The sequence below is a fragment of the Lepidochelys kempii genome, chromosome 1 (genome assembly GCF_965140265.1).
Source record: "Lepidochelys kempii isolate rLepKem1 chromosome 1, rLepKem1.hap2, whole genome shotgun sequence".
Classification (NCBI taxonomy): Eukaryota; Metazoa; Chordata; order Testudines; family Cheloniidae; genus Lepidochelys; species Lepidochelys kempii.
The window spans coordinates 160,150,228-160,163,320 of record NC_133256.1 but is presented as its reverse complement, the minus strand read 5'-3'; the positions used below and the strand labels follow the sequence as shown (position 1 = coordinate 160,163,320).

The 13,093-nt window shown below is 42.3% G+C and overlaps 1 protein-coding gene across 2 annotated transcripts in view; it reads left to right on the top strand.

The window, feature by feature from the left end:
- KCNJ15 (potassium inwardly rectifying channel subfamily J member 15) overlaps positions 1-9,430 on the top strand; it is a 41,801-nt gene extending 32,371 nt beyond the window's left edge. For both annotated transcript variants that reach the window (XM_073360806.1, XM_073360796.1), the window contains exon 2: positions 6,747-9,430. In XM_073360806.1, coding sequence (XP_073216907.1) covers positions 6,763-7,890 — 1,128 coding nt within the window. In that variant the 5' untranslated portion in view covers positions 6,747-6,762 and the 3' untranslated portion in view covers positions 7,891-9,430. The remainder of the gene's footprint in view (positions 1-6,746) is intronic.
- Positions 9,431-13,093: the final 3,663 nt, after the last annotated feature.

Here is a 13,093-nt window from a genome sequence, read left to right as displayed (position 1 = left end):
GGGGGAGGGGTGAAGGGATTATCCCAGAGAACAGCCACACGGTAGGGTTGGGGGGAGGTGTGTGCTGCACATCCACCCGAAAACTGCAGCCCCTCCTTTTAAATGTGAAATCCAGCCAGCATTGCTTGCTATGGGAAAGGAGGGCGCTGCAGTTTGAAACCATTCCCACATGTTATGAAGGCGTAGGAAGCCAACCCTGCGTACCCTTTAGCTTACCATGGCTGCCTGGAAACCGAATTCTGTTGCCCAACCATGTGCAATGTGTCACCATACCGGCAGGTGCTCAATATAAAAGGGAAAATGCGACCTTTACCTAAAGCACATGTGCTATCTGCTGCAGATTGCTTGATTCGCTGTGAAAGAGTCTCCCTTTTGTTCTCAGAAATGTATCATCTTACATTTTACTCTCCCTTTTTATCTCCACCCAGGTGCAAATGTTTCTATGCTTCCCCATCATCTCCGTCCCTGAGGTTATCACCGATTAGAAGGCGAAAAAAACGCACTCGCAATGACATATTTTCCAAGCTCATGCAGTCCTCCCGCACTGATAGGGTGCAGCTGAATGTATGGAGGCATTCAGTGGCAGAGGCCGTAAAAGCATTAAGTCAGTGCGAAGAGCAGAGGCAGGAGGCGATGCTGAGGCTAATGGGGGAGCAAACGGGATATGATGAAGCATCTGTTGGAGCTGCAGGAAAGCCAACAAGAGCACAGACCCCCACTGCATCCATTGTATAACCACCTGCCTTCCTCCCCAAGTTCCATATCCTCCTCACCCAGATGCCCAAGAACGCAGGGAGAGGGAGGCTCCGGGCACCCAGCCACTCCACTCCAGAGGATGCCCAAGCAACAGAAGGCTGTCATTTGAACAGTTTTGATTTGTAGTGTGGCTACAATAAGCAATGTGGCTTTGTTCTTCCCTCCTCCCGCACCCCACCCAACCTGGGCTACCTTGTCAGTTATCTCACCTTTTTTTAATTAATAAAGAAAGAATGCTTGGTTTCAAAACAATAGTTACTTTATTTCCTTTGCCAGCTATGATCGAAGGGGGGAGGGTGGTTGGCTTACAGGGAATTAAAATCAACAACTGTCACACTGAAGCCTGGCCAGTCATGAAACTGGTTTTCAAAGCCTCTCTGATGTGCAGCGCACCTAGCTATGCTCTTCTAATCGCCCTGGTGTCTGGCTGCTCAAAATGGGCCACCAGGCGATTTGCCTCAACCTCCCACTCCGCCATAAACGTTTTCCCCTTATTCTCACAGATATTGTGGAGGACATAGCAAGCATGAATAACCATGGGAATACTGGTTGCGCTGAGGTCTGACCTAGTCAGCAAACAGTGCCAGCAAGCTTTTAAACGTCCAAAGGCACATTCTACCACCATTCTGCACATGCTCAGCCTACAGTTGAACTGCTCCTTACTACTGTCCAGGCTGCCTGTGTATGGCTTCATGAGCCATGGGAGCTAGGGGTAAACTGAGTCCCAAAGGATAACTATTGGCATTTCAACATCGCCAACAGTAATTTTCTGGTCTGGGAAGTAAATCCCTTCTTGCAACTGCTCGAACAGCCTGGAGTTCCGAAAGATGCAAGCGTCATACACCTTTCCTGGACATCCTACGTTGATGTCGGTGAAATGTCTCTTGTGATCTACCAGTGCTTGCAGCACCATTGAGAAGCAGCCCTAGCGGTTTACGTACTGCTTGGCAAGGTGGTCTGGTGCCAAGATAGGGATGTGCATTCCGTCTATTGCCCCACCACAGTTAGGGAAACCCATTGCAGCAAAGCCATCCACTATGACGTGCATATTCCCCAGAGTCACTACCCTTGATAGCAGAAAGTCATTGATTGCATTGGCTACTTGGATCACAGCAGTCCCCACAGGAGACTTGCCCACTCCAAATTGATTCCCAACTGACCGGTAGCAGTCAGGTGTTGCAAGCTTCCACAGGGCTATTGCCACTCGCTTCTCAAGTTTCAGGGCTGCTCTCATCTTCGTATTCCTGCGCTTCAGGGCAGGGAAAAGCAACTCATAAAGTCCAAGGTGAGGGAAAAGCAACTCACAAAGTTCAAGGAAAGAGGACTTACACATGTGAAAGTTTTGCAGCCACTGTGAATCATCCCATTCTTGCCGCACTATGCGGTCCCACCAGTCTGTGCTTGTTTGCCAGACCCAGAATCAGCGTTCCACTGTATCAACCAGCCCCACTGCCACCATGATGTCCCAACTGCCACATCCCATGCTTTCAGGAATGTCTGTGTCCATGTCCTCCTCACAATTGTCCTCATGCTGGCGTCTCTTAGCCCAGGTCTGCACATATACTCCAGGATAATGCGTGAGGTGTTTACAATGCTCACAACAGCAGCGGTGAGCTGAGCGGGCTCCACGCTTGTTGTGCTATGGCATCTGCACAGGTAACCCAGGAAAAAAGGCGCGAAACAATTGTCTGCTGTTGCTTTCACAGAGGGAGGGGCGACTGATGACATATACCCAAAACCACCTGCGACAATGTTTTTGCCCCATCAGGCATTGGGAGCTTAACCCAGAATTCCAATGGGCAGCAGAGACTGAGGGAACTGTGGGATAGCTAGCCATGGTATTGAGGACACAGTCCTCCGACTTAATGTGCTAGTGGGGACATACATAATCGACTGTATAAAATTGATTTCTAAAAATCAACTTCTATAAAATCGACCTAATTTCGTAGTGTAGACATACCCTAAGGTTTCTTGATCTTGTGTGTACTAAAGTCCTTTACCAGTACACAGTCTGGTGGGGAATCTCTTTTTTGGTGGTTACAAAGTTCTGACCAGAAATCTGGAGGGGCTAACTGTTGGGCATTACAGTACAAAATAAATCTGAGACTACTCCTTCCCTGCCCTTATTATGCTACTGTTTCTTTAAGCTATCAATTAATTCAAATGTTAGAGTTGGGGCGGGTTTGGTTTCTTTTTTAACAAGGTATTTTGGCTAAGTAACCTGATAGTTTTCACTTCAGTATAAATCAACTAGTTTGCTCCCTTACAACTAGCAAATGTCATTGTTATTGGGAATGTTTCTTTGAAAAATGTAAATTTGTTGTTTTAGGAATGTTTGCTGATTCAGGAAAAAATTAAAAGGAAAAGAAGTAGAATAAAAGCTGGGCAGGGAATCAAGACAGAACTAAAAACTTCCAGATGTAAGGAAGTCCCCCTGTAGAAATATTTTAAGGTGCCTGTTTATAAAATGCATACAGAATGAGATGGAGAATATTAAGGAAAATATTATAATGACATTGTATAACTCAATGACTTGCCCTCATATGGGATACTGTACAGGTTACCCCATCTCAGAAAGGCTATTTCCGAATTAGAGGAGGTTCAGAGACCAGTGATGAAAACTATTAAGGACATGGAAAAGCTCTCATATGAAGAGAGATTGAAAAGATTGGGATTGTTAACCTTAGAGAGGAACTGACTAAGAGGGGATCAGATAAAAGTATATGAAATAATGAATGATTTAGGGAAGGTTGATTGGCATCTTCTGTTCAATCTTTCTCTCTAATCTCCACAAGAACAAGGGGACATTCAATGACATTGGAAAGTGGCAAATACAAAAATGAAATGCTTATCCAGACAGCTCACTGTGAGCCTGTGGAACTCATTGCCACGAGATATCACAGAGGCCAGGAGTTTAGCAGGTTCAAAAAGGGATTAGATATTTATGTGAGTAACAAGACTATCCTGTTAAAATAGAAACCATTTTTAAAACCAGGAGCTTTGGAAGGGATAAAACCCCTCAAGCTTCAGGGTATAAGCCAATCTCTAACTATTTGGGTTTGGAGAAAATTTACCTTGGGTGCAGGTTATCCCATAACTAGTTACTAAAGGGTTCATTCCTCTGAAGAATCTGACACTGGATTAGATGGGCTGCTGGTCTTGTACAGTATTGCAATGCCTCTGTCATGCAGCAAGGATGACACCAAGCAAAGTACTTTTACAGTAAGAAAAAACCAACATGAATTTCCCATGAGAGGAATAAATATAATAAAGGAATTCAAACTTGTGCAGGAATAGATGATGTAACAGGGAAAATGCAGGAAGTCAGAAAAAAGTCCAGGATCAGATGGGATCCATTCCAGAATACCAAAGGAAGTATCTGAAGAGCTGAGAGCCTTGAGATAATATAGAAAAAAAATCAAGAGAGGAGCCTAGCAAAGACCAGAATGAAGCTATTATCATGCGTATATAAGCTAAGGGAGATCCAGCAACCTACAGATCAGTAAGTCCCCACCACAGAAGTGGAGAAAAGGCTGGGGATGTCAGGAACAGAGCGTCAGGTCGCTTGAGTGAAAGGGTGAATGGGAGGTTACTTGGAACATTCTGTAGGTCACTTACAGCTGAACTGAAATCTGATGTCTTCGGAAGAGGCAGCACAAGTTGTAACTGTTCCCTGCTCCGAGCAACCCTGAGAAAGAATCACGCCTTAGAATCACAGTTTCTTCCCTGGCTCCTCCCTGCTGTCTTGGAGGAGACTGTTTTGCTATAGCCCATTAGGGTATGTTTACACTGGGCTCCCGGGGCTTAGGCAAAGGGGCTGTTTAATTACGGTGTAGATGCCCAAGCTCTGGGACCTTCCCACCTCACAGGCCCATCATTTGCCATCCCCCCACAGCTCAACTCCACTGACTGGTGCACTGAGGGGAGAGAGCAGGTCCTTGGCTCTCTCCACCCATGCCTCACACAACTGCACAACTGGGAGGAGGTAGCAGCTCTGGGGAGCCTGCTCTGCCCCCTGCACACAAAGCAGCAATGCTGGTGGGCTGCACAGGGGAGTGGGCTGGCCCTTACTCTGCTGCATGGCCTCAAAGTCCAGGTACAATTTGGCCTTTAGAAGATTAAAGCTACTTGTGGCAGAGAACTGATTGTAACCCATCACTTCTCGTGAATGGAAGCAGAGACTACGGAGAAGTGAGCATTAGAGGAGATAGGATTGATACCAGGACAGATTTTAGGCACTTTTTATATCAATATCTTATCATGGTAATGCTTGATGAGGGCAATGGAGCTTCTTGACTGTATGGCATGAATTTTTTCCTCATGAGTTTTGCATTGCATGTTGCATATACTTACATAAGCTGTATTTTCTCTGGCAGCACCATTTGAGTTCTGGGCTTGTCTAAATAGCAGTTGCTCATATGCTGCTGTGTTTTGTTTTGCTTTTTCTGCTTCCTCCTGTAGTTCTTTTTAAGATCACTTGATATTTTTTTTTCTTCTTTTTTTCTGTTTATCTGGACATGCTGCCCAGTCTGTGTGGTGGTTTGATTGTCCCATAAAAGGTCTCCTGCTGGGATCATCATAATTTAGAACTGAGCCTAAAATGAGCTTTAACGATTAATACAAAATCTGAATGAATTACAGTGTGACAATACAAATAAAATTGCAATTACTTTCCCCCTGAAAAACCTGTAATGTGGTTATCAGTGTATTTAGTAAACAAAACTCTCTTTTATTGACATAACAGGAAAGTTACAACACTGAACAATTATGTTGTTGTCCGGGGCAGGCACCCCTCCCCCCCACAAATAGGTCTTGAGTTTCCTGCAAGTTTCTTTTAAGTAGTTACAAGGGAGAACTTTTTTTCCTGTGGTTCATAAAAAAGAAACACTTATTAAAGCTTCTTTTTAAGCAAAACAATGGAACAAACCGATGTTTGTTGTACGAACTGCCAAAAGCACAAAGGATGCATGGGGGCTTTTTTTAGAGCAGGAAGTTTTGTTATTGGAAACTACCACTGTAACATCCCCTGTCCTTGCACTACGCAACCACTGTCTTGTCCTGGAAGCAGTGTTTCTTTATTTGCCTCATCAAACTGGCACAGGCAACCTTCTCCTGCACTCTGTGGGCTTTGTTCTGTCCTGAATGTACTCCCACTTAATCTCCATCTGCACTGAACTTGGTTCACAGTAAACAAACCTTTTGAGTCTTGTGCTCCATTGAGTCCTGTGTTTACACAGGTCAGGGCCTAATGCTAGAATGCTGAATTTGTGAATTGCCTCCTGTTTTCCACTGACTGTTTGAAATTGGAGTGCTATATGTTACAAAGAGCCTTGAAGAGTTTTCAGGTGCAAATATTTCTTTCCAAAACTCTCCTTTATGTGTTCACAGGACTATGCTGTTTCCCTGTAGCTTAGTTCTATGTTTAGGGAAGAGCTAGAAATGATTGATTAAATCACTTATGGAAGTTAATTAGCCATGAACAAAATTTGATTTGCTTATTTTGACTGTGTTGTTTTGCGAGACAAAGGTAGTCCGGCATTCTAAATCAAGCATCAAAATGTGTTTAATTTTAATGAAATCCCTCTCCTGAGTGCATGAGTGGGAATAAATGTAGTAGTCAAAACAAGTCTCTCCTGCTTTCTCGACAATATATGAGAAGAATTTTACCTCATGCCTTTTTAAAAAATACAGTCCTAACATAGGATTTTAGCTTGGTCAAATTTCTTTTCCAAGCTACCAAAAGATAGTCCATTTCTCCTTATATGGCAGTCACTACAGTCAAGGTATTACTTTAAAAAAAAAAAAAGTCAACTAGCTTTAATATCAGACACTATATGATGGTAGCTTTTTGTTCCAGGGGCATTCCTTTACTATACATCTGTAATGCGGTCATGATTGTGTACCTTCTGTCCTTCTGTGTTTCACATGATTTTTAAGGCTCGTGTACTTTGACTTTGTTAAATAACTAAATTCTTTTTTTCTCTTCTTAGAACTGAGGAACTGAAAATGGGCACCACTCAAATCAATACATCGAGTGCCCCACTCATTAACAGTATCATCAATGCTGACCTCAAGACACACAGACCCCGAGTGATGTCCAAAAATGGTCACAGCAATGTGAGAATTGACAAAGTAGATGGTATATACCTGCTTTACCTTCAAGATTTGTGGACAACGGTTATAGACATGAAGTGGAGATACAAACTTACCCTGTTTGCTGCTACTTTTGTGATGACCTGGTTCCTCTTTGGAGTTATCTATTATGCCATTGCATTTCTTCATGGAGATTTAGAAAGGGATCCTTTCCCCCCCAAACATATGCCTTGTGTCAAGGAAGTAAACTCACTAACGGGGGCATTTCTCTTTTCTTTGGAGTCACAGACAACTATTGGTTATGGCTTCCGTTTCATCACAGAGGAGTGCCCTCATGCCATATTCCTCCTGGTTGCTCAGCTGGTCATCACAACTTTGATTGAGATCTTTATCACTGGTACCTTCTTGGCCAAAATTGCAAGACCCAAAAAACGGGCTGAGACTATTAAGTTCAGTCATTGTGCTGTAATTACCAAACACAATGGAGAGCTTTGCCTTGTGATCAGAGTGGCAAATATGAGGAAGAGCCTTCTGATTCAGTGTCAGCTGTCTGGGAAGCTTCTTCAAACCTATGAAACCAAAGAAGGGGAGAGAATCCTGCTCAACCAAGCCAGTGTCAAATTCCATGTTGACTCCTCTTCAGAAAGTCCTTTTCTCATTTTACCTTTAACCTTTTATCATATATTGGATGAAAGTAGCCCTTTAAGAGATCTCACACCCCAAAACCTAAAAGAAAAGGATTTTGAACTGGTTGTCCTCTTGAATGCCACAGTAGAATCCACTAGTGCCGTCTGCCAAAGCAGAACTTCTTATATCCCAGAGGAGATCCACTGGGGTTATGAGTTTGTACCTGTGGTTTCTCTCTCTCAAAATGGTAAATATGTTGCTGATTTTAGTCAGTTTGAGCAAATCAGAAGAAGTGTAGACACTACTTTTTATAGCATGGACTCTGAAAAACAGAAACTAGAAGAGAGATACAGACAGGAAGATGAAAGAGAGAGAGGACTGAGAACAATGTTGTTACAGCAAAGCAATGTTTGATTGTATGAGCAAACTCTAACATTAGTAATGCCTATTTACAAACTGAAACAAAAGCATACATTATATACTGTATGGCTCTTAAGAAAATGCATCAGAGACCTCTTAAGCAAGTACCTTGGTATAGAGTAAACCTGTCCTTTTGTCAAGTCAAGTTGTTAATTGAGTATTTGTTTTAATTAGGTGGGATTTCTTTGTTTATCATAATGATTTAACAGAGTTGGATTTATTTTGAGAATCTGCCTTGTACCAACTGTCAGATCAGACATACTACTTTTCATTTGGTAAGTGGCCTTTGATACCATGAGAAGATTTCTTCACATAGGTATTTGCCATGGTTTAATTGTAACAGTGGGATCTCAAAGCTAGCACACAAGTGCTTCCAGAAGGAAACAGGCTCCTTTAAAATGTTTATTTTCAAACCAGTGCTTTATTCTCTTTACGTGGTCTTAACTAAGTTAATGTGAGAGAAGTGTGGTTCAATCAATGCAGACATACTATAGCTGGTAAAAAGAACAGGAGTACTTGTGGCACCTTAGAGACTAACCAATTTATTTGAGCATAAGCTTTCCTGAGCTACAGCTCACTTCATTGGATGTATGCAGTGGAAAGTACAGTGGGGAGATTTTGAACTGGTTGTCCGCTTGAATGCCACAGTAGAATCCACTAGTGCCGTCTGCTAAAGCAGAACTTCTTATATCCCAGAGGAGAGCCGATGAAGTGGGCTGTAGCTCACGAAAGCTTATGCTCAAATAAATTGGTTAGTCTCTAAGGTGCCACAAGTCCTCCTGTTGTTTTTGCGGATACAGACTAACACGGCTGCTACTCTGAAACCTATAGCTGGTAAACACATTCTTTTATCCTGAGAGAGAGAAAATGACTTGTACACTAATAGCCCGCTGGGCTTTGTTAAAAGGGTTTTCTCAGCTCCATTAGGGACCATTAGTTTCTTGAACACTCATTTGTTTTTTTACCATGTTAATGGCAGGCTTGTATATAATATCTAGGGAGAGAGCTGAGGGCAGTTAACACTGAATCAAAACAGTAATTAACTGAGTTAAAACTGGCTTTGCCAAGACTTTTTGTTTTCATAAAGTGTAAATCATTTCTACTAGCAGCCTAACAATACATTTCTGAAGGTTGCTTGTTTTGCCATGGGCCATATTTAATTTTTGTTAAATGAAATCTTGATGACATCTGTAGCCAATATTTACTGTTTCTGCCCACTTTAATGGACAAACATTCCTTTGATCCATTTCAGTTTCGGTCTATTAAACCACTCTATTAATAAAGGAATGTAATTTGAACAATTGCTGATTTCTTTGTGGTGCAGTCAGAGGGTGTGGTAGTTAGGATATGCTTGGAATATTCATTTACATATAGCAAAAGCAAAGCTTACAGATTGACTCACTTTAGCTAGACAGGGAATTGGCAGAAACCAGTGGTGAATGGGAAACATACTTCTGCACAAAGAACAGCTGTCCGATACAATTTAGAAATGAGAAAAGGAGGACTTGTGGCACCTTAGAGACTAACCAATTTATTTGAGCATGAGCTTTCGTGAGCTGTAGCTCACGAAAGCTCATGCTCAAATAAATTGGTTAGTCTCTAAGGTGCCACAAGTCCTCCTTTTCTTTTTGCGAATACAGACTAACACGGCTGTTCCTCTGAAACCTGTCAATTTAGAAATGAGTTTCCTTTCAGCCCCAGGTGTGCTTTTGCCAGTGGCAGTAGTGAACTCCAGAGGCCCTGATCTGGCAAACCTGGTACATAGATAAGTGCCTGTTTACCTGAGTGTGAGCTTTGGGTGTGTCATGTATGCAGGCTAGGCCTAGGTCTGGGAAGCACTGGGTTCTGCCATTAAGGTAAATCATTTTCGAGTTCCCTTCCAGCCCTACATTTCTATGATTTTATGCCAAGAAAAATGTTAGCTCACTTGCACTTGACCAGAATTAGAGCTGTGCAAACCCTAAAGGATATGCTCTAGCTGAACTACAAGTCACTAGGCTAGATGCAGATATCACTGGGTGCAATGCTGTGGCCTGTATTACACAGGAGGTCAGACTAGATGATTATAATAGTCCAGTCTGTCCTTAAACTCTGTTAATCTACTTGTACCAAATAATAGTAGAAAGTTAGCCCTCTTTTCTCCTGCTCATTAATTAGCTTTGAGTAGACTTTGATTTTGAAAATGTGTTAAGGATTTGAAACTGTACAACCCATGAACAAATATGAAGAAATTTCAGCTTATGGGTTGTTTATGAACTATTTGCTTCATCAATGTCTTCAGCTCCTCATTACTACTTTTTCATGATGTTAAGTGACTCAAGTCACATGGGCTACCTTCCGCTACTTCCCTGGGTATCTTAGAGACAGGAAAAAAGAACTTAAAGAGATTTTGAGATGGCCTCGAACACTTATAGTGGGATCCAAAAGGTACTTAAGTGCCTAAACCCCGGACTTAGGCACCTAAGTCTCAGGGTTAGGTGCCAAAATCCCAGTTTTTGCTCCATTCTGATCCACAAAACTCCTGCCAAGCCCTGAAGGTGTTAAAGTTGCTTGGCACCAAAGTTTTCAGGGTAGAAGTTCCTTAGGTGCCTATGTTACTGCCTCTGAGCACAAACACCATTGCCTCACCTTAGGTGTCTGGAATCTGGATGTCTATTCCTCACCTACGCCCCAGAGTGAATCACAAACTGGGAGAGGATAGGCATTCAGTTGCCTACCTCATGTGCAGGGCCCAATCTGACAGGCAGCCTCAGAGCATGTCTACTGGATCGGGTTCCATTGGTCTCTCTAGCCCAATAACTATTTAATGATTTATCTACAGTGAAAAAGTCCTTGGGCTAGAGAGAAAGAACGACTCCATAGCCTGGTGGTTAGGGCACGCTTCTGGGGTGTGGGAGAACGGGGAGTCAGTCCCCCTGCTCTGATCACTCTTTCATTATTTATCCCAGTGGAACAGCTTCAACAGCAGAAGCCCCACGTCAGAATATCCCATATCTCATGCTTAGAGCACCCTCCTAAGAGGTGGGAGATCCCTGTTCAAATTGTTTCCCCCCTCTGGAAGATAGGGAGGAATTAAACCTAGGTCTCCCACATCCCAGGTGAGGGCTCTAACCACTGGGTTAAAGGTTATAAGGTGGGTGGCACCACCACTACCTCCTCCTCCAGCCATTTTGTGTGGAGGCAGGTACCTAACTCATTCCTGCAAGAAATGCCTTAGCCACCTAAGCTGCCTGACCCCAAAGGGTGGGTTCCTGTTTGTGAATTGCTGCGTAGAGCTAGATGTCTGTCTCCGAGAGAGGAGACGTGCTTAGCACACACTCCTCTGATCGGTGTCTCCCATTGCCCAGCTTAGGCGGCTCCCTGTCTAGCACTGGTGGCTTTTAGCTCCATTGTAAAGTGCCTGTCTCTCTCCATTCATTGTACAGGGAGCCTAGGCACCTAACTCAGCTTCGTTGTTCCTGTGATTTTTTCTAAGCATCTAAAAGTTAGGCACCATGATGCTCAGTTTTACAAAGCCTAAGTCCCTTCGTGGATCCCACCCTTAGTGTATAGCACTGTGCAAATGCATTTGCACAAGTATTTGTGAGTAGAGTTAAGTGAATAATTGATTTTTTGGTTCAGTCTCTAAACCGAAAAATCTGGGGAAAAAAAGTTGATTAGTTTCAAACTGAAAGTGAATGCTCACTGAATCAAAACAAAACAGAAAACATTGTGTTTGGATTGAACAAAATATTTAGACTGTCATTTCATTCTGCAAATGTTGTTTTGAAACAAAATGTCAAAAGGGTTAGTTTTAAAAAAATGAATATTTTTTCAGGGTCCTTTCAGCCAAACCTATTTATCAAATTCAGCCAAGTAATTTTGCATTTGTGAATAGTTTCAGTGCCCCTCAACACGCATTCTGGGGCAAATTTACTATTCACTGAAATTCCCCCCTCCCCCGTTCTACTTGGGAGGCCTTTGCTTTCTAAACAAATGCAAAACTTCTTGCAAAAATGGCTCTCATATTTGTATAGACAAATAAAACGGGTCGTGAGCACTGAAGTGAATTCATGATTTTATATTCGAACAAATCTCCACCGTTACATTTGGTAGTATTTGCCCAGCTCCAGTGAGAACACTTCCTATGACAGCCTGCTCTCAATTCAAAACAGGTATGATGACTATGCACCGATTGTGCCTGATCCATAATGTAAAGCAGCACAAAAGAAGGCATTGTGTAGACTGTAGCACTTGCATATTTGATATTAAAATTCTGCCTGGCTGGAATATAACTATTTATCTGTCACACTTATGTATGTTGTTACATGAATAATGGAACGTTATGCTCTTACTAGGCTGGTCAGCCATCAGCCTATTCTATGAAAATATTAGATTACCAGTTCTGGGTCTTCTTAATGGAGAAGATTTCTGCTGAACATCCTGTACCCACCTGGCTTGGAAAAACTTTTGAAACATTTCCAGTGCTTTACATAGTCTGTCAGGGGAGGCTACTCAGAATTGTCCTGTTCTGAGTCACCACATAACAAACAGAACCCAAACCATGTAATCCACAAGTAGCACAGCAACTGTATTTTGTATATATTGTATATATATTTTTAATAATAAACTTTTTGATGATCATTGCACATCTCAACAGATTGCGTGCGCTGTATTACATTAATTCGATTTTACCTTCTTTGATTAGCAGCCTGAACAATGTGTCTGACATCATTAGAACTGATAGGAGCTAAGCGCTGTGTATAGACGTAAGTATCTGCTAGAGGTTTGGTAGCAGACACACCAACCTCAGATGAATATCTTCATAAACAAAATACTATGGGCCTGATTCTAGTGTAGAGGAGACTTAGACCGGGAGCTTTAAAGGACCATGTATATTTTCAATATTTGTGCATAGCTTTTCTACTACAAAGTGTTAGCCTCCCGTTGTTCCATTCCAAAGTCTCTCCTCCTGTACTGTACATGTTAAGGAGCGAATTGTTTGATTTCAGATAGGGTCACAACTCACTTACTTTCCTCTGCTAAGATGATATACCCTTAAATCACTGAGAAGAGTAAGATTTCACTTAACAGCTGTGGTCAAACAATAATTTTCAAGTTAGGCGATTGTTGCTTATCCTTTAATCCAATAAACTTGTAAACTTGTGTGTGAAAATGTACCCATTGCAGTGCTCCAGATTAAGAAATGACTCAGAAT